Source organism: Canis lupus, unplaced genomic scaffold (genome assembly GCF_011100685.1).
Source record: "Canis lupus familiaris isolate Mischka breed German Shepherd unplaced genomic scaffold, alternate assembly UU_Cfam_GSD_1.0 chrUn_S292H452, whole genome shotgun sequence".
In the NCBI taxonomy this organism is placed as follows: Eukaryota; Metazoa; Chordata; class Mammalia; order Carnivora; family Canidae; genus Canis; species Canis lupus.
The window spans coordinates 1-21,363 of NW_023331221.1; the positions used below are offsets into that span (position 1 = coordinate 1).

Genomic DNA, 21,363 nt, shown 5'->3' on the forward strand with positions numbered 1-21,363 from the left:
TCCTGAAAAGGGTTAGAGATAAGGTAAACAAAATTATTTGCGAATTAATAAAAGTTAAAGTTGGGTGATAAGGACATGGCTGTTCATTACACCATTATGTATGTTGGGGAAAAAAGCACATGCAACACAAGCACTAAAAATTGTCCTTATTTTTTCCAAGGAAATAAACTTATCAAGGAATCACAGAGATGAAAAGACCTTAGAAACAATCAATTCAAACCACCTCATTTTATAAATAAGGAAATTAAGGCTCAGATAGATTAAGTGACTTGCTCAGGGTCACACAACTCGACAGTTCCAGAGTCAAGATCATAATTTAAATCTCCAGACTTGTAGCCCAGGGCTTTGTTCTTTTTCAAACCTATAAGAAATGACTACTGGATTTAAACATTTAGTCCAGAATATCCTTAAAATGGAGTGTAATTCATAAGAATAAGCCACGTGGCAAGGAATTAATAGTTAGTTCATACCAAAAATGAGCTGCCAGTCACTGTGATAAGATCTGTTTCTTTCTGAGAACCATGGTTTCCTGCTGGACTGGAGAATCCAAACTGGGTCTCTTCCTCCTGTCCAAAGAAGTCAGAGTCAGGATGTACATTCCATTCTGCTTTGGTTGGCGTCAGTAGTTCCGAGACACTGTTTTCACAAAGGGTGCTTGAAGGAGTCAGAGCATCTGTGTCCACTGTAAGCTTACTGCTGGGGGTCAAAGCCTGGGGCTCTTGACTCGAGTTTTTCATAGCCAAAGAGCCCAGAGATACCAATGGCCCCACACTTAGATTTGAGACATCATCCATATCTAAGGGACTCTGCTGAAAACCAGAGGCTGTCGTTCCAAAAAAGAGAGAGGTATCCAGACTCTGAGGAAGGTCACTGGTGGCCATCAAGGCCCGAGGGTCCACAGCCTGCCCTAATGAATTATTATTATTAGCAGGGAGGCTCCCTGCCAGAGTTGAACTCACAGAAGCCACATCAATAGTCAAGATTCCAGAGTTTGCCAATGCTGTGTCCAGCACTGCAGCGGAGCTACTGCCAGGCACATCAGAGGAGAGAGACACTAGCTCTGCATCACTGAGGTCATTCTGTCCCTGGCTGGTAAGTTCACTGCTGGGCGTAAGAGAATTTGCAGCTTCTAGCTGAGCTAAGAGATCCTGGCCAAGGTTGTGCCTTTTGGCCAAGTGGGTCTTCATGCTGTGCTTGGATGTGAAGAGCTTATTACAAGTAGAGACTGGGCAGCGGCTTTTCCAGGTGTCCACGTCCTGCAAGTGTTTCTTGGAGTGAATGTAGAGACTACTGCGAGCAGAGAACCTGGCACAGCAGCCTTCCACAGGGCACACAAAAGGCTTTGTGCCCAGGTGGGTTATGCTGTGGCCTTTCAGATGCTCAGCCCTTGTGAAAGATTTCCCACAGCCTTCCACAGGGCACATGAACCTCCGGTCATCCTCGTGCTTCCTTTTGTGCCTCAAGAGTTTGGACATGCTGGTGAAGTTCCAGCCACAGCCGTCAAAGTCACAAAGGAAAGGTCTCTCACCTGTGTGGCTCCGCAGGTGAATTTTCAGGCGACAAGCCTTGTCGTACTGTTTGCTACAGCCTGGAAAAGAGCAGGAAAAGAGTTCCTGTTCCCTGAAATGGGCACGGTTATGGGAAAACAGGGCACTCACTGTGATAAACGTCTTCTTGCAGCCGGAAAATGCGCACTGGTATGGCCTCTCAGGTTCGAAATGGCTGCGCTGGTGGGCGCTGAGTTTGGCCTGAGTGGGGAAGCTCTCCTCGCACACCTCGCATTTGAACGAGTTCTCCTGCTCATGGCCCTTCATGTGCGCCTTGAGGTTATACACCGTGGTGAAGCTCTTGCCACAGCCCTCCGCAGGGCAACCAAAGGGCCGCAGTTTGTCGTGCGACTGCAGGTGCCTCTTGAGCTTGTAGGAGGTGGTGAAAGTCCATCCACAGCCGCCCAGGGGGCACTTGAAGGGCCGCTGGCCCTGGCTGCTGCTGTGAGTCAGCAGGTGCACCTTCAGCTGGTGCTTCTTGGCGAAGGTCTGTCCGCACTGCGCCTCGGGACACAGGTACAGCACCACGCCCGGGCCCGGGCCCAGCGGCCTGCGGGGACTCTCGGCTGCGGCCCGGCCCTCTGCCTCCTCCTCAGGCGCTGGGGCCGGCGCCGGTTCAGCCGGCTCGGCCAGCAGGAGGTCGGGCGGCAGCTCAGGGCAGTCGTTGGGCTGGACCCCCGCTTGCGGAGCCATCAGACCCCCAGGCTGAGGGGCAGGCGCGACTTCAGGCTCCCAGGCTGGCGGCGGGGGTGTGGCCAGGGTGAGGACACCGTTCTCGAAGCGCAAGAGCAGGTTTTGGTTGTGGATGGTGACGGTGCCCGTGAAGGCCGCGGCGGGTGCCAGACTTGGGGCGGGGATCGGGTTCTGGGCCGGGGCTGGGGCGGGGACTGCAGACAGGCAGCGGGGGCCTAGCGCCTGGCGGCCCGCGGGATTCGCGCCACTCTCACCCTGCTGCAGCTGTGGGACCGACTCGGCCTCCTCCCTCCATACAGGCCCTGCGGCCTGGCCATCGCCCGCGGTCTCCACATCGCCACCCACCGGGTCCAGCAGCACCAGGAAGAAGTCATCGCTGTCGCCGCCACTAGCATAATCCGACCTGGGCGCCAACGGGCTCAGGCCCGGGCCCCGTGAGGCCGCGCGGGCCTCCTCGCGCCGCCTCCCGGACCCGCCATCTTGGGGGCCCCGGAGCAGCAGGAGGCGGCGCGCGGGGACCTGGCCAGCCCGCGGGTCAGGGCCGCCGTGGAACCGGCTGCCGCCCGCGGGGCTGCCAGCACCACCACTCTGTCGTGTCCCACGAGGCGGGAGCAGCCTTGGGCTTTCCATCTCCGAGGCGGTGAGGCTCGGCTGGAACCGGAGCCGCGGAGGAGGCGCGACCCCGCCCCCTGCCGCGGGCCCGAACACGTTCCTGAAAGGAAAAAAAAAAATGTGCAATGCGCAGAAACTGGCCCTATCAGATATTAAAACGTGTTTAACGACACAGTGATTTAAATATTCTGGTACTGGATCTCTGGAACAGAATAGAAAGCCCAGAGGCAGAGCCTCGTATGCACAAGTAAGTTCTACACCCAGTATTTGTAGGAAATCAAGGATGTCTTCCCAGATAGTGGGGAAATGAAAGTTCATTCGGTACATTTAACCGAGCAATCTATCTGCTAAATGCAACTTAAATCTCTGTGTCATTATACACCAAAATAAACACCCCCACTCCCTCCCAGTGCTAAGTATGGTGCTTTTAAAAAAATTGTTTGCTGGTTGGCTGCCTGGCTGGCTGGCTGGATTTATCAATCCAGTGAGAGAAAATTCCTGGAACAATAACACTTTGTGTCAACATCAAAGTACCGTAATGCTAGCAAATTCAAATGAAAATGATGTCCTTTTCTTTTTTATTTATTTATTTTTTATTTTTTTCTGGGTAGCTTCCATATCCAGAACTGTCTTGAAAAAGGTCCTCAGGAAAATTTGTCTTACAGTTCGTTTTTTTTTTTTTTTTTTGGCTTGCTGATGTGATGCAGAAATTAGAATGAGTAAGAGGTGAGGCCAAAACAGATTACCACTGTTCAGCCTAGAAGTGCAAAGCTTGGAAGATGAAACAATTTATACTGAATCCTGGAAAACCCAACCCACTCCTGGGTCCTTCCAAGACAGTGCCCAACCTAAACCAACTCTTTGCCATTACATCATGGTAAATCTCATGTCCAATCCCACAGCATTCCTCAGAACATTCCTCTGTTAATGCTAGATTCTCCAGCACATGGAGGTCTCTGGACAGAGTACCAGTTAAATGTGGTAAGATTAAACCCTAAGGCACTGTGATGGACTCTACTGAGAAAAATGCACATATGACCATGTTCAATCGTCCTGGCGTACCTGCTTGCATTTCAGCGTGGTGGCCCAATCTCATTGTAATGGATTTGGCCTGTGATGCCTTAGTGATTGTATTAATGATGATGATGATTTTCCGACTTGTCTGTCATCTGTGATTTGGGAAATGATATCAATAAAGGGTGAAATATCTAGCAAGGGAAAGGCTTAGAGTGATGACTAGATTATTGGATACATATAGTTTAAATAATCCCCACTTTCCCCCTTTTTAATGATAATGGACACTTGCTGATCTCTTGATAGGAAGAACAATTTTATTATCCCTTACATCTGAAACCTCGTCAAAATTTTTACTTCACATATTTTCCTTCTGTTACATTTTTAAAGGAAGCCATTTTTAAAATCTGAGATATAGAGGAGTGCATAAAACATATCTGCCAGATTTAGATAACTTATAAAAATAAAAACCTAATTAAGTCATTTTTGAAAACGGCCCCTTGCTCAACTGGGAGACTGCTTCTGTGTCTCTCACTCTCTGCCCCTCTGTCCTGCTCATGTGCACTCTCACCATTTCTCACTCAAATGAATAAATAAAATCTTTAAAACAAAAACAAAACAAACAAAATAAAACAAGGAAAACAACCAAACACCCATGTATCTAGGATCAAGATCAAGAAACAGACCATTGCCAGCTTTCCTGGGTACAGACAGTATTCCTCTCAATCACAACCCGTGCCCTTCCTTATAGATAAAGTTATTATCCCGACATTGCAATAATCATTTCAGTGCTTTCTTTATAGCTTTACCATTTTTTACACATTCTTAAATAATATAGTTTATACTAAGTTATATAAATTGAATTGCATGCTTCCTTTGATCGCTTGTTTCTCTCACACTGTATCATATACATGTGACTTGATAGACTCATCCAAGTTGTTCAAGATAGTTGTAAATCCTTTATCCCCATTGTTGACTAGCATTCCAGTGTATAGTTTTAGTGAAGTGATTATGATATAATCATACAGTTCTACAGTGGATGGACACTAGAGTTGTTTCTAGTTTTTAACTACTATGAACAATGTTGCAGTAAACATTCCTGGAAATTTCCCATGGAACACATGTGTAGAAGTCTCTTGGGTATACCTCCAAAACCACATTCACTTGGATATAGGGTATGAATATCTTCAGTTTTTCTAGATGACGCCAAATTGGTTTCTGTAGTAGTGGTGCCAATTTACTATTTCACAAGTAGCATAGAGTTTTTGCTGCTAGACATCTTCACCTACATGTAAGATTGCAAAAATGTTTTTTTTTTTTTACTATTACTGTTCAGCTTTGGCATATTCTTATGTTTATGAGCCTTTGGATTTTCTCTTCTGAAAGAACTGTTCAAGTTTAACTCTGTCAGCCATTCTTCTATTTTCCGTCTTCACTTACTCATTTATTGAGTTCTTTATGTATTTTAAATACTAGTCCTTCGATTATATGTTTGGCCAAAATATTCCCTTGCTCTGCTGCTTGCATTTTCACTTTCTTTATGCTATGCTTTGTGAACAGATGTTATACAGTCAAATTATCATTCTTTTCTTTATTATTAGTACTTATCTGTTTAAGAAGTCTGTCCCTTCCTTGGGGCTGTGAACATATTCTCTATATTGTCTTCTAAAATAGTCATGGTTTTGTCTTTCACAGTTATGTGTTAATCCCCCCACAAGTGATGCTTTTGTATGGTGTTGAGTAGGGTTCTATTCCCCACCCACCCCTGCCTGATTGTCTCAGTGAACCACGTTTGAAAAGTCTGCTCTTTTCCAAATTATTTACAGCAACGCATGTATCATAAATCACTATGTATTCTGGGGCTGAGAGAGAGTACTCAAGGATAGACCAATTTGGAGTGGGGAATCCCTTCTCCAAGGCTGGAATTCACACCTCATTGGAGAAAGTATAGGAGAAACTGTTGGATGGCAGAGAAGTTTGCTGGTTTGTGGGAACTAGAGCGGGTTTTCAGAACCAGAGCTGGTCTACAGTTACAGGGTAAGCAGGACACAACCCTGTGGAACACATCAATGTGGACAAGCCACAACTAGTGGCATTGTGTTTGGGCATGTAGTAGAATTTTAGTATATGTGCTGCCGAAGCGAGCACTTGGGCATGTAGTAGAAATAGGGATGTTGGTGGAGTTAGAGGCCTGGAGCTAAAAATGTCCTGCATGTAGAATCAGAAGGGCCTTGGTGTTGGGAGGGCTGTAGCACTGGGAGAACTAGAGAGGATAAACCTGTTGTTGGACAGAACGTAAGGGGGGGCAGAGTGGGGAGCAGTAGAGAAAGTAAGCAGAGAGAATCAGTGGGCAGGTGGTTTAGAGCACAGGATGTCTCTATGAAGAAAGTCACAGAAAGCTGATCGCCAGGCCACACCAGGATTGCACATTCAATGAGGACAGTTGTTCTCGTCTCCTGCCTGGGGCAGAGCACTGAGAATATCCTCATACCCTTGCCTCTAAGAACCGGAAATAAGAGGGGAGGCATTTCCTTCAATCTCCCTCCAGTGTCTTCTACTGAGAAAATATAACATTGTGTCACTTTGAAGGAGAGATACCTAAAAATTTTGTCTACTATCAGAGAGCATGTTTTGAAGGGTGAATTTAGAGTGGAGAAGCACTACATTAATAATTGGCTTCATGTACTTTATCAGTTTAAGGGATTCACTTCTATTCTTAGCGTGCATGAATAGCAGACACCCTACCTGCCAGGGTTATTGTTAGCTCACCCAAGGAATAGTATCATCCTGTTATTTCTCTGGTAAATTAATGATTAAAGAAGTAGGACTGGCCACTGCAGAAGCCTTAATAGACTACTTAGGATTCTTGGTGGACCTAAGGTTCCCTGGCCTGAACTGAGTTTTGCTGCAAAACCCAGGCTCTGGCACAAAGGGTTATCATGAGGCTAGGGCAGAGAGCCTGTGAGCCCTGCATTCTAGTCCTACCCAGGGCTTGTCTGCTCCACCTGCAAGGAGATCCTTGGCATATGGTGAGATTGTCTCTCTCACTATAGTGTTGTCCTTGAGAATAGAGTACTTTATACCCTAAATGCTACTCTGCATTCCTGGCAGCCACACCTAACTAAACAGGAAGAAAAGATGCTTGGATTTCATTTAAAATCATGCCCAACAGAGCCCCGGCCATGGAGGAGCAAGGCATAAGATTCCTTTGTTATACTTACAAAGCGTATATAGTTACCATTTTTGGAAATGTGTGTGGTTTCTTTATACTTATCTCAACCGGTTTTAGGCTCTAAAGTGGACAAAAGTTGTTGGGAGAAAATGGCACATATTTTTGCCATTCATAAGTGGCAAGCGGTTCATTCTGTAGCGATTGGCTTGTAACTTATATTGAGAAGAGACATTTTCACTAAAACCAAACCAAACCAAACCTTTTTCTTTCTGTAGGCCTATATTTAATAGAATAAGATACCACTAGGTCAGGAGGAAAATATTGTAAAAATTGCTCTTATACTGTCTTCCTAGTATTACCAGTGTATTAAGCATATTCACCTCTTGGGCTCAGAAACCACACAAAACAAATCAGCCCACACCTTTCTTTTCACACAGATGACTGAATTGGCTTCTTATTGCAGGCACCCTCAGACCTTGTACATGAGGACTTGTGTATGAACAGGGAGTTTGTCCTGTAAATGCTGCTTGGACCTGCTGCCTGGTCAAGCTCTCATAACTGCCACTGTGGTAATGGTGAGATACAAATGTGAAATGTGAAACTTTTAAAGTTTGATACGGTGTTATATTAGTTTTAGCTGTAAAATATAGTGAATTCAACAATTCTATACATTACCCATTGCTCATTAAGACAAGTGCACTCCTTAATCCCCATCACTTATTTAACCCGTCCCCATACTACCTTCCCACTGGTAATCATCAGTTTGTTCTCTGTGATTAAAGTGTGTTTCTTGATTAGTCTCTCTCTCTCTCTCTCTCTCTCTCTGTCCGTTTTTTTTCCCCTTTGCTCCTTTGTTTTGTTTCTTAAATTCTACATACGAGTGAAATCATATGACTTATTTCACTTAGCATTATACGCTCTAGCTCCATCCATGTTGTTACAAATGGCAAGATTTCATTATTTTTCATGGCTGAATAATTAATATATATTATATGATGTGAGATATATATATATATTATATTATATATATATATATATCACATCTTTTTTTTATCCATTCATCATTTGAAGGACACTTGGGCTGCTTCCATAATTTGCCTATTGTAAATAATGTTGCTATAAACATAAGGGTGCAAGTATCCCTTTGAATTAGTGTTTTAGTATTCTTGGGATAAATGCCCAGCAGTGTGATTGCTGGATCATGGGGTAGTTATATTTTTAACTTTGAGATAATCTCTCATACCATTTTCCACAGTGATGTTGAGCATCTTTTCATGTGTCTATTTCCCATCTGGATATCTTCATTAGAGAAATGTCTGTTTATGTGTCTGCCCATTTTTAATTGGATTATTTGATTTTTTGGTGTTGAGTTGTATAAATTCTTTGTATATTTTTTATACTAACCCCTTACCAGATAAATCATTTGCAAATATCTTCTCCCATTCATTAGGTTGTCTTTCCTTGTTGTGCTTTTAATTTTGATGCGGTCCTAATAGTTTATTTTTCCTTTTGTTTCTCTTGCTTTAGGAGATATACCTAGAAAAATGTTGCTATGGTAGATGTCAGAAAATTTGATGCCTTTACTGTCTACTAGATGTTTCCAGTTTTTGACTATTACAAATAAAACTGCTATGAATATTTATGTGCAAGACTGTGTGGACATATGCTTTCCCTTCTTCTAGATAAAAAGAGCAACAGTATGGTAAGTATATGTTTATCATTTTAAGAAATTGCACAGCTGTTTCCAAACATCCATAACCACATATATTCATGTCATGTAGTCATGGAGCCCTAGTAATTTCAGTTTTTTTTTTTAATTTGAGCCATTCTAATAGGTGTATTGTGGTATATCATTTTAGTTTTAACTAGCATTTCCCTAATTATAATGTTGAGCATCTTTTCATGAGCTTAACTGCCATCCATTTATCTTATTTGATGAAGAATCTGTTCTAATATTTGCCCATTATAATTGTGTTGTTTGCTTACCACTTATTGACTTTTAAGGGTTCTTTATATATTAAAATTACAAGCCCTGCGATGGTTACATGTTTCACAGATATTTTCTCCCGTTCTGTGTCTTAATTTTTACTTTTCTGGTAGTGTCCGTAGTAGAACAAAGTATTTTAATTTGGACGAGGTCCAATTTACTGATTTTGTCTATTATACTTCATATTTTTGGCAACCTACTTAAGATATTTTTACCAAATCCACATTCACTTAAATTTTGTCCTATTTTTTTCTTATAAAAATGTTGTAGTCTTAACTCTTACATTCAAGTCTAATGTCTTAATTTTTGTATGTTGTGTAAAGTAAGGATTGACCATCATTTATTTTAACCAATTGTTGTAGCATCAGTCCCTGATTACGCTATCTTTTCTCCACTGAATTAACTTTGCAGTTTTGTTGACAATCAGTTGACTATATCCATATGGGTCTCTTTCCAGATTCTTCTCCTAAACTGATCGATGTGCCTACCTTTATGCCAATGCCACACTTTTCTCAATGCTATTGCTTTGTAGTAAGTCTTGGAAACTAGCAATACAAGGCCTACAGCATGGTTATCCTTTTTCAAAATACTTTCAGATATTATAAGTCCTATGCATTTCCATATAAATCTTAGAAATATCTTGTCATCGTTTGGAGACAATTCTTTATAGGTCTTATATTTCTACTTGAACTCTGATTGGAGACATTAAGAGCTTTTGTTCCAAACTATTTTTCAATGCTATTTGCATTACAAACAGCCTTGGAAGAAAGTAGAGATTGTGTTCCCTTCTGGGACAGAGGGCATACATATGTGCTATGCAGGAACATAAAGATGGTACTACCCTCTGAGGATGTTCACTACATGTCCATTTAAAAAGTCCATTTAAAACAATGGAGTTTCGTACACTATAATGCAAACCCATTGTTTGCATATCATACATCTGCAGTGCTTCTTATCATTAGCCTGAGACTTGGGGACTGAGGCTAACCACTGCAAAGAAGTTCATGCTACCTGCTGTGGAATGACTAATAAACCATCCTTTTTATGTCTGACTTAGGTGTCTTGTATCTTCTTCCAGTATCTATGAAACTGTCAGATCAAATTGTTAGTTTACAAGTTGGGTAAAAACTTACACCTTTCACAGTTCTTGACACACAGTTGCCAAAAAGATATTGTCCAAAGTAAATGCTGACATCTCCAAATCCTAACTGTAGTGGATAGACACAACCAGTGCATATTTAGATGTCTTGCTGTCAGAGAGTTACCAGCCAACTTGAGGATATTGCTCTTATGTGACATTGATGATTTTTTTGACTCATCAGGAAAGCCAATATTTGTTAGAGTGTTTGTCTCTTTCAGGCTCCCAATAAACACATATACTACTGAATACAACTCATGCATTATTTCCTTTTCACTGGCTTATATGCTATTTTGGGGCCCAAGAGCCCACAAAAGAGCTTTTATTTTTGTTTTAATTTTGTTTTTACACAAAAGTAACCAGTCATGGGGCACCTGGGGAGCTCAGTCACTTAAGCATCTAACTGGCTTTTTTTTTTTTTTTTTAGATTTTATTTATTTATTCATGAGAGACACAGAGAGAGGCAGAGACATAGGCAGAAGGAGAAGCAGACTCCCCATGGGGAGCCCGATGTGGGACTCGATTCCAGGACTCCAGGATCATGCCCTGAACTGAAGGCAGACACTCAAACACTGAGACACCCAGACGTCCCAAACATCTAACTCTTGATTTCAGCTCAGGTCATGATCTCAGGTTTGCGAGTCCTGAGTTGGGCTTCACGTTCAGCAGGGAGTCTGCTTCTCTCTCTCTCTCTCTCTCTCTCTCTCTCTGCCTCTCCCCCAGCCCACAGTCTCTCTAAAATAAATAAATAAAATTTTAAAATAAATAAATAAATAAATAAATAATATAAATCTTTTAAAAGACATTACCAGTCACACACAACTATTTGTTGCACTTTTTAGGACTTTTTAAAAAATGTATATATTAATATATATATTTTTTTGGGGGAGAGGCAATTTTATTTTTTAATTTCATGCTTGAAATTCACAAATGTACATGAAGTACTATGTAAACTTTAGGATAGCATTATTTGACTTGAGCAATATCACCTCAATCTAAGTTTAACTGTGGAAATACAATTTGGCCTTTCTGCTTTAAAATGTCAAAAAGCCACCAAATTAGAATAGGGTACTTACAATTAGAATTTTTAAATTGAGTCTCCCATACAGATTTGTAAGTTACTGTTGGATTAACTGTTATATTTAGGTAAAACACGTTATCAAGATATTATGCAAGAAATTACATCTTTTGCATTAATGGTCCCCTGGGTTGCACTTGGACTAGTAACAAAAAATAATATACTGACATCATACACTAAACTATATTCATATTATAGATTACAAAAAATATTGAAAGCCAGAATGAATCTTTAAGGTTGGAGGGACCCTTTAATAGTTTAATCTTTGGGCTTAAGAAAGAAAAATCAGTCCCATACTGCATCTCACCTCTCTTAAAAATAGGAAGTGTTTTAGCAGCTTAAAACCTTTAGTTATATAAAACTAATTACACTAGGCTTTACTTTGAAATATAGTTTACAACCAGATCAATTATACATACACTGGCACTTTAGCACAAGGGCAAACTTTTAAAAACAAATTATTTTGGACCTTTAAAATCAGGCCATAGTATAAAAACAGAGTCCATGGTCTTACATTCAGCAAATTCATACTAAAATATTCTATTTTTGTAGGATAAATGCCAACAAAACTTTACATATACTACAAGTTTATTACATATATTTACATGGCTCTTTCCTAAGGTACTTAAAACTCTCACATTATACAGCTCCCCACTTCAAGTAAGCTTTTCAGGGAATGATTTGAGACCAGATCACTGTCAGAATAGCTTATGCAGTGCTGTAATACAAAAATGTATTTTGAAAGCTACTCAGTGACCACCAAATACTGTTTCTGTAAGAAATGGTTTTGGTGCATTAGTTGGCAGACACCCACCGCATGAAACAAACGGCCATTGGGATATATGGTCTCATCTAAATTAGATAGCCCTTTTCCACATTTCACCAGCATAGGTTTACAAAAATGCAACTATTCTCTAAGAAAAACTCACATTTTCTTTTTGGCAGTGCATCGGGTTGTTGTCATATTCCTGGTTTGGGTGTTTCTAGGACTTTAAACTGTTAAATATTCAACTACTCCAATCCCTGTAGGTCTTAACTGGATGCTTATAATCAGATTCACTAGCTTCCAACAAGTAAATCTACTGATCCATGAAGGATAATCTTAAATTAGTATTTGTGCCCAACAAACAATAGGAAAAGTTGATTACCATTCACCAAATCTAAATTTGACAGGTTTCATTTAAGAGTTACTCAATCGAGAACACAGTATCAAGTACAATTATCAATAATTTAGTTATTTCAAGTTGCACTGATACTACCATTACATCACAGTGCACACTACACGTAAAACAGTTAAGATGAAATCTAATAATGTTTTCTACATTAATTAGCAATTTTACACAGATTAATTCCCTAGTGAATCTGGTCTGAAACAACTGGCAACTACCCTTAAATATAACTAAATTTAAACAGTAGTATTTTATCTTATTTTATACCTGTACTTTAAGTAAGGTTTTAAGTTGAAATGTCATTATTTCCTTATCAGAAGGATTAAAGGGCACTGTTGGGGATTTACCCCAAAGATACAGATGCAATGAAACGCCGGGACACCTGCACCCCGATGTTTATAGCAGCAATGGCCACGATAGCCAAACTGTGGAAGGAGCCTCGGTGTCCAACGAAAGATGAATGGATAAAGAAGATGTGGTTTATGTATACAATGGAATATTACTCAGCTATTAGAAATGACAAATACCCACCATTTGCTTCAACGTGGATGGAACTGGAGGGTATTATGCTGAGTGAAGTAAGTCAGTCGGAGAAGGACAAACATTATATGTTCTCATTCATTTGGGGAATATAAATAACAGTGAAAGGGAATATAAGGGAAGGGGGAAGAAATGTGTGGGAAATATCAGAAAGGGAGACAGAACGTAAAGACTGCTAACTCTGGGAAACGAACTAGGGGTGGTAGAAGGGGAGGAGGGCGGGGGGTGGGAGTGAATGGGTGACGGGCACTGGGTGTTATTCTGTATGTTAGTAAATTGAACACCAATAAAAAATAAATAAAAAAAAAAAAAAGAAGGATTAAAGGAAACTGGAACCCAGTGGCTTGGTAGTTTAGGAAGAACACTTGGTGATGGTGGCTCACTAAACTTGGCTCCAGCGTAGTTCTGATTAGTTTGAGACTTAAAAAGTAAAGTGGGACTTGATAAGCTAGAGTTCCAGTTTTGATTATTTGGAAAATTTTTGTTCTTCCCCCCGTTTTGCATGGCCTGCGGTGCAGCTGCTGAGGAGGTGTAAGTGTGTCCTCTTTCTTTTTTCTTGTGAACAATCTTCATTTGGGAATTCTGATCCTTGGTCTTCTGTCTGTTAAGCTGTTGCTGGTTCTTACTAACGTTTCTCGACTGAGGGGCTGGAATGTTATACCTCTCTCCACCACCCATCTTCAGCTTCTTTGTCACCTTTCGGTCCGCTTTTCGGATCGCAGGATTTCCACCACCTGTCCCCTTCCTTGCTGCCAAGCCCAGGATAAGAGATGTTGCTTTCTGCTGGATCCTTTCCTTTGTCTCAATACAGAAGTTTTCATGGGCCGATCCGCCGAGTTCAGCCTAGGAGCTGAGGCCATCGGAGTCTCCTCAGCACACAAGCTTGAGAGAAGTCGGGCACCGAAGAGCTAGCTGCTGACCACCTCGGCGTCCCGACTCGACCTCCTCCTTCCGCCTCTACCAACCCCAAAAATGTATATATTAATATTTATTTACATATTTACAAGTTTACATCTCTATGATATAAAATTTCTTTTAAAAATTGAGAGCCAATAGTCATATACAATATCCAGTCTTTACAGTAGCAATGGTAGAACAGATACTAACGCTGGTTGTTAGTTGATATTTCTTCCAAAAAAATAGCTTCTGATGAAGGACTACTTCATGTTAGAATTCCAGAATTTCCTCAAAGATGATGTAATGCTTGAATTGTAAATTAGATGGCATTCATTTCATTATTTAAATTACTTAGTTACTATACATTTGATTTCATCTTGTAGTACCAGTCAGGTGGAGTTGGTTCTGTCTGTTTCTGTGTCACATGTCAGAGAACCTTTTATAAGCAGCAAAAAGACATATACTATTCCTACTAGTACTATGCCTGATGTAATCTTAAAACTGTGCCCTGAATTACCATTTGGGACACAGGTTGGTAAAACAAGCAATGACGTCTATTTGGATAATGGATTGCTAATGATACGTTATATTTCCTGTAAGATCACTTTCCTTCTTAATATACACTTCAGATGAATCAGAGCTATTTTACACAGTGCTGAAGAACAATTCCATGAGTACTTAATAAGGTCTATATGGCTGTTGTAAGATTCCAGGATCCTGCAATGGACTGTAAGGTCTTCCAACAGTCAATGTGCAATTTAGTGTTGGATATGGAAGAGACTCAATCATATACAGAATGAACTTGATGTTATCTTTAATGCTTGGAGATTCAATTTCATACTCATCTTCATCTGATGATGTTAGGTTGAAGGTTACATGATGTGATGTCTAACTGAATTACCAAAGGTGGGAGAGCTTTGGCCTTAGAATTTTCTTCCCATTCTATGAGTGTATCCCTTTTTTTCCCCCACATGATCTCTATAAAGGGTACCTGGAAGTCAAGTTTTGAAGGCAAAAGACAAATCATTATGCTGGATAAAAAAATGTTTTACAATCATTCAACAATTCCCTATCTTGGGCTCTGAACATGTGTAGTTTTGTAGGTATTTACTCCTATACTTAAGATAGTTATATTACACAGATTCAAATATGAACCACAATACCAAAGTTGTTCTAACAAATACACATGTACCCACAATAAATATAGACACACTTGTATTATTATTTTTCACATGTACTTCCACTAATTTTTATAAGCCAGTTTCTTCATTTAACATCATCTCTATTACTTCTATTAGCTCTCCCATGATGTCATCTCTATATTTCAGAAATGCTTCAAGAAAAGATTTCCTACATGCTGGTGGACTTAGTACTTGCTTTTTATCAATGATCCTAAAGACTTGACCTAGTCTTTACAATAACAACAATAAATTTTAAACGCCTGCAATCAAGTAGAGTCTTCAGAGAGTCTAGAACAACTTTATTTAAAAACTTAGTGAAAATTTAAGAGGCATAAATGTTTGCTTTAAACAAAGAAATTTATACTAAAATATAAATTCTCCAAAACTGGGCTGCTGTGTTTTATGAAATTTTAATTTCCTAGATTAAATACCCATAATATTAAGTGAAACGGCATAAGAAAGATGCCTTTTGTTCATTGAAGGCAGAGTATAGGGCCTGTAAATTTGTGGTCCCTTAAACCAAACTGTCCCCACTACTGACTGCCACATAACAGAAAAATCTAAAGTCACATAGGAGGAGTGATTGCAGGGTAGAGAAAATCAATTTCCACTTTTCATGTGCAATGATCTGTTGATCACTTCTGACAAGAGTTTATTTGTTTTTTCTATCTCTCATCTGAATTACGAGCCTCTTTACTGGATTTTAGAAAATGTCTGCGCCAGAGATCCCTCAGTGCAATTGTTCACATCATTCATCTCCTACTTTATTTCAAAGAGGCCTCTGCTCTTCTACACTAATCCCAGACTTTAAATAACTTGTCTTTCTCTCAAAATAACCAGCTCGTTCGGGGAATTAATTGCCCCATCCAAGGTGATGGATATCTCTCATTATTGCATTTGTGTAGAAGCTAGGCATTAACTTTCTTCTCACCCCAAAACACCCTGATTTGCACCTAAAAGTACTCATAAGATGATTTCAAATATTTAAGGAAACTCTGCTTTGGTCCTAGAAGGTATCCATATTAACCTTGTTATGGATGATAGAATTCTCATTGACTTCCTACTTGTGGAGCAAGTTGGAGCCTGTGCAATTGCTAGTACATCCTGCTATACCTGCATTAATGCCTCCAGCAAAGCAGAAAGATCAATACAGAAACTTAACTTATTGTCCCTTACTTAGGTAAACCATGATAGTTGATGGGATTTGCTCAGCCAGCCAGGACCCTGTAGTGTTGTGCATGACTGAAGTTCACACTGCAGATCAATTCCACTTTGCTGCTTAAGGTCCTGTTAATATGGCTAACTTTATACATTTGACAGTCTAAATTTATACATCTGACTATCAGATTAATCAAAGTATCTAACTAAGGGACATATTGGTATTTAAGTGAATTAAAGATGGCCTGTGTATATTGGTCCCTATATTGTTTACTTCTTCACAGCAGGACCATTAACTAAAAGCCCACCAGTACCAAATTCAAAATTTACACATGTAATAGTTTTCAGTAGATCTGAAATAAGCATATATTTAGTCATTTAGTGCTTGCCTACTTTGCATACCCTACAGAACTACATCCAATATATGTTATCCATAATTAAGACAAATCCTGTGGCTATGAAACACCAGTGCCTGCCTTCAGACCTCTCTGACCCAGAGACTCCAACTCTAGCTGCTGAGTCATTTGACCGAAATATTTAAACTCCTCTGTTATTTCCCTCTCCCAAGAATCGCCTTTCCTTCTTCCCCTTCTGAGTAGTAGTTGAAAGATTCGGAAATTTGTGTGAAAGACATCTTCATACCAACAAGACCATTGTACTCTAAGTAGGATAAACTCTATGATACGTCATAATAAAAATGTTGAAAGTCAAAGGCACAGATGCCCATAATGGTTATACACAAGCAATTCATCACATACAAGATATTTTTAATTTAAAAAGTCAGTGTCTTTTTTAAAGATTTATTTATTTATTTATTTATGACAGAGAAAATGCATGGGGGGAGGGGCAGAGGGAGAGAGCAGACTCTAGGCTGAGCATGAAGCCTGATCCAAGGCTCCATCTTACCACCCTTAGATCATAACCTGAACCAAAATCAAGAGTCAGATGCCTAACTGACTGAGCCATTCAGGATCCCCCAAAGATGTCAGTTTCTTTTCAGCATAAAACTTGGTGGCCAAAACTGTGAAAGGAGCCTCAGTGTCCATCGAAAGATGAACGGATAAAGAAGATGTGGTTTATGTATACAATGGAATATTACTCAGCCATTAGAAACAACAAATACCCACCATTTGCTTCGACGTGGATGGAACTGGAGGGTATGATGCTGAGTGAAATAAGTCAATCGGAGAAGGACAAACATTATATGGTCTCATTCATTTGGGGAATATAAAAAATATTCAGAAAGGGAGACAGAACATGAAAGACTCCTAACTCTGGGAAACGAACTAGGGGTGGTGGAAGGGGAGGTGGGCGGGGCGGTGGGGGTGACTGGGTGACGGGCACTGAGGTGGGCACTTGACGGGATGAGCACTGGGTGTTATTCTATATGTTGACAAATTGAACGCCAATAAAAAATTTATAATAATAATAACAACAACAACAACAACAAAAAACTTGGCGGCCAGTGGAATGATGTATTCAAGGTACTTTAGTACCAAAACCAAAACCAAAAACAACCCCCAAAAAACTTTCAACTGTATTCAGTAAAACTGTCCTTCAAAAGTGTGGGAGAGGGGTGCCTGGGTAGGTTGGTTGGTTGAGCATCCAAGTCTTGGGTTTCGTTGGGGTTGTGATCTTGAGGTCATATGATCAAGCTCTAAATTCAGCTCCATGCTTGGTGCAGAGTCTGCTTGAGATTCTCTCTTCCTCCCTCTGCCCCTCCCCATGCTCTCTCTGTCTCTCTACAATTAATAAATAAATAAAAACTTTAAGTGTGTGATAAATAGATACTCCCAAATAACCAAATGTCAAGGGACTTCACTACCACTACAACTGCTCTGTAAGAAATGCTAAAAGGAGACCTTCAGATTGAAATCAAAGGATTCTAGGTAATAATTTATGGACATATGAAGACAAAAAGATCTCTGGTAGAGGTTGAAAAAATACCAGTAATCTGTAGTTTTGATTTATATCTCCAACTTATATAATCTACAAGATATAAAGACAAATACATAAAAATAAGCATAAATCTATGTTAATGTAATTTGTAATATTAATTACATAGGTGAGGGAGGATTGAGCTATAAAGTAGTAGAGATTTTGTTTGCAACCGAAGTTAACTTTGGCTTAATTAAAAGTAGATCATCATAACTTCAGGTTGTTATATAATCTGTCTGGTAACCATAAAATATAAGGCATATATATATATATATATATATATATACACACACACACACACACACACACACACCAAAGGATCAAAATACATCAAAAGGCAATTAAACACAAACACAGGCAGCAATGGTGACATCAACATACCAAAAAGTCACAAGACATACAGAAAACAAATGACAAAATGGCAAAAGTAAGTCATCTATCAGTAAAGACTTTAAATATAAATGGATTAAATTTTTTTAAATTTATTTTTATTGGTGTTCAATTTGCTAACATACAGAATAACCCCCAGTGCCCGTCACCCATTCACTCCGACCCCCCGCCCTTCCCCTTCCTTACCACCCCCTAGTTCGTTTCCCAGAGTTAGCAGTCTTTACGTTCTGTCTCCCTTTCTGATATTTCCCACATATTTCTTCTCCCTTCCCTTATATTCCCTTTCACTATTATTTATATTCCCCAAATGAATGAGAACATATAATGTTTGTCCTTCACCGACTGACTTACTTCACTCAGCATAATACCCTCCAGTTCCATCCACGTTCCCCAATCAAATGCCAAATATGGTTGGAATGGATTTTTAAAAGACACACACAGCATGCTTCTACAGTATCCTTTCTATAAGACAAACAGTTTAGACCTAAGGATGCACATAGGTTGAAATTGAAAAGATGGAAAAATATTTTATTTGAAAGAGAGAGAGAGAGAGAGAGCAAGCTGGGGGCGGGTGGAAAAGGAGACAGAAAGAGTCTTCAGCAGGGTTCACACCCAGCATGGGGCCTGACATGAGGCTCAATCTCATGCCCTTGAGATCATGACCTCAGGTGAAATCAGAAGTCATACCCTTAATGGACTGAGTCACCAGGCACCCCTGGAAAAATATATTCAAATTGTAATCAAAAGAGAGCTGATATCAGGCAAATCATACATTAATGTAAAACTTGTCATTAAAGAACAAAGGGAAATATATATTGATAAAAGTTTCAAATCACCAAGGAGATATAACAATTATAAATACCAGAACTCCAAAATATACAAACCAAACATTTAAAAACAATAACGGGTAAAATAGGCAGTTCTACAGTAATGGTTGAGAACTTCAAGAGCTAACTTCTCGTAATGGATGGGCCAAACAGGCAAAAATATCAAAAAAGAAATAGAAGTTTAACAACACTATAAATCAATGAGACTCAACAGACATATAGAGAACATTCAATAACAGCAAACTACACATTTTTTCCAAGTGAAAATGGCACTTCTCTAGGATAGATCATTTTTGTGTCACAATAAAGGTCTTAATACATTGGAAAAGATTGAAATCATACAAAAATATTTTCCAATCACAAGCAAATGCAAATAGGAATCAATAGCAGGAGGGAAACTGGAATATTCACTGATGTGTGGAAAAAAACACACTATTAAAAAAATGACCAAAGAACAAACCAAAAGGGAATTAAAAAATATGTCTAAATAAGTTATGAAACCACAATTTATCAAAACCTATGGAATGCAGTTAAAGCAGTGTTGTAAGGGATATTTATAGTGAGAAAAGCTTTTAAAAAGAAAAAAAGATTTCAAATCAACAAATTCATTACAACTTAAGGAACTAAAATACAAAGAATTAAACTCAAATCTAGTAGAAGGAAGGAAATAATAAAGACTAGGTGAGATATGAATAAAATAGGCTTTCGAGTTAAAATGACAGAGGAGGGATCCCTGGGTGACGCAGCGATTTGGCGCCTGCCTTTGGCCAGGGCGCGATCCTGGAGACCCGGGATCGAATCCCAGGTCGGGCTCCCGGTGCATGGAGCCTGCTTCTCCCTCTGCCTGTGTCTCTGCCTCTCTCTCTCTCTGTGTGTGACTATCATAAATAAATAAAAAATAAAATAAAATAAAATAAAATAAAATAAAATAAAATGACAGAGGATTACGGGGACCCTAAAACATGTCCTGTACCTCAAACACAGCTAGATGATTATCAAATCATTCTGAACACCCAAAAAAAGTCAGTAGAGGTCTGAGAACAAAAACTGTAAGTCCACAAGTAGAAAAACAACCAACTTTTGGAAGATTCTTTTAACACAGAGACTAAAACATAGCCAGGATCTAGGTTTTTGTGTTTGTGTTTTTATTTTCCTTTGGTTTTTGTTTGTTTGCTTGCTTGCTTGCTTGCTTGGGTTTTTTTTTTTTCCTTTCTGAAAAAAAATGATGAGATGGAGAAATTCATGCCAAAAGAAAGTATGGGAAGTAGTACTGATGGCCAGGGATGTAATCAATACAGCTAGAAGTACAATGTCTGAAATATAATTTAAAACAATGATTATAAGGATACTACTGGGGCCTGAAAAAAGCATAGAAGGAAATGGAGAATCCCTTACTGCAAAGGTAAAAGAACTAAAATCTATCAGGCCCAAATTAAAAAGGCTATAACTGAGATACAATCCTATGTGGATGTATCACAAAAATGAGGATGGAAGAAGCAGAGGAGTGAATCAGTGATATAGAAGATAAAATTGTGGAAAATAATGAAGCCAAAAGAAGAGTGAAAGAAAGGCAATGGACCATGAAAGAAGACTTGGGGAATATAACAACTCATTTTTTAAAAGATTATTTATTTAATCATGACACACACACACACACACACACACACAGAGGCAGAGACATAGGTGGAGGGAGAAGCAGGCTCTTCACAGGAGCCTGATGCCGGACTCGATCCTGGATGCTGGAGTCACGACCTGAGCCGAAGGCAGCTGCCCAACCGCTGAGCCACCCAGGCATCCAGAATATAACAACTAATTAGAATAACACTCATATCAGAGGAGGCCCAGAAGATGAAGAGAGAAAAAGAGACAGAAGGTTTATTCAAACAAATTATAGCTGAAAAATTTTCTAATCTGGAGAAGGTCACAGACATCAAAATCCAAGTAGCACAGAGAACTCCCATTAAAATCAACAAAAGCCAAGCATCAACAAGGCATATCATAGTCAAATTCACTAAATATACA

The 21,363-nt window shown here is 39.7% G+C and overlaps 1 protein-coding gene across 1 annotated transcript; it reads right to left on the reverse strand.

The window, feature by feature from the left end:
- Nucleotides 1-6: 6 nt before the first annotated feature.
- Nucleotides 7-3,191, reverse strand: LOC119879112 (zinc finger X-linked protein ZXDB-like). Its single transcript, XM_038589563.1, has one exon. The coding sequence runs from the start codon at nucleotides 3,177-3,179 to the stop codon at nucleotides 465-467; it is 2,715 nt and encodes a 904-aa protein (XP_038445491.1). The 5' UTR covers nucleotides 3,180-3,191; the 3' UTR covers nucleotides 7-464.
- Nucleotides 3,192-21,363: the final 18,172 nt, after the last annotated feature.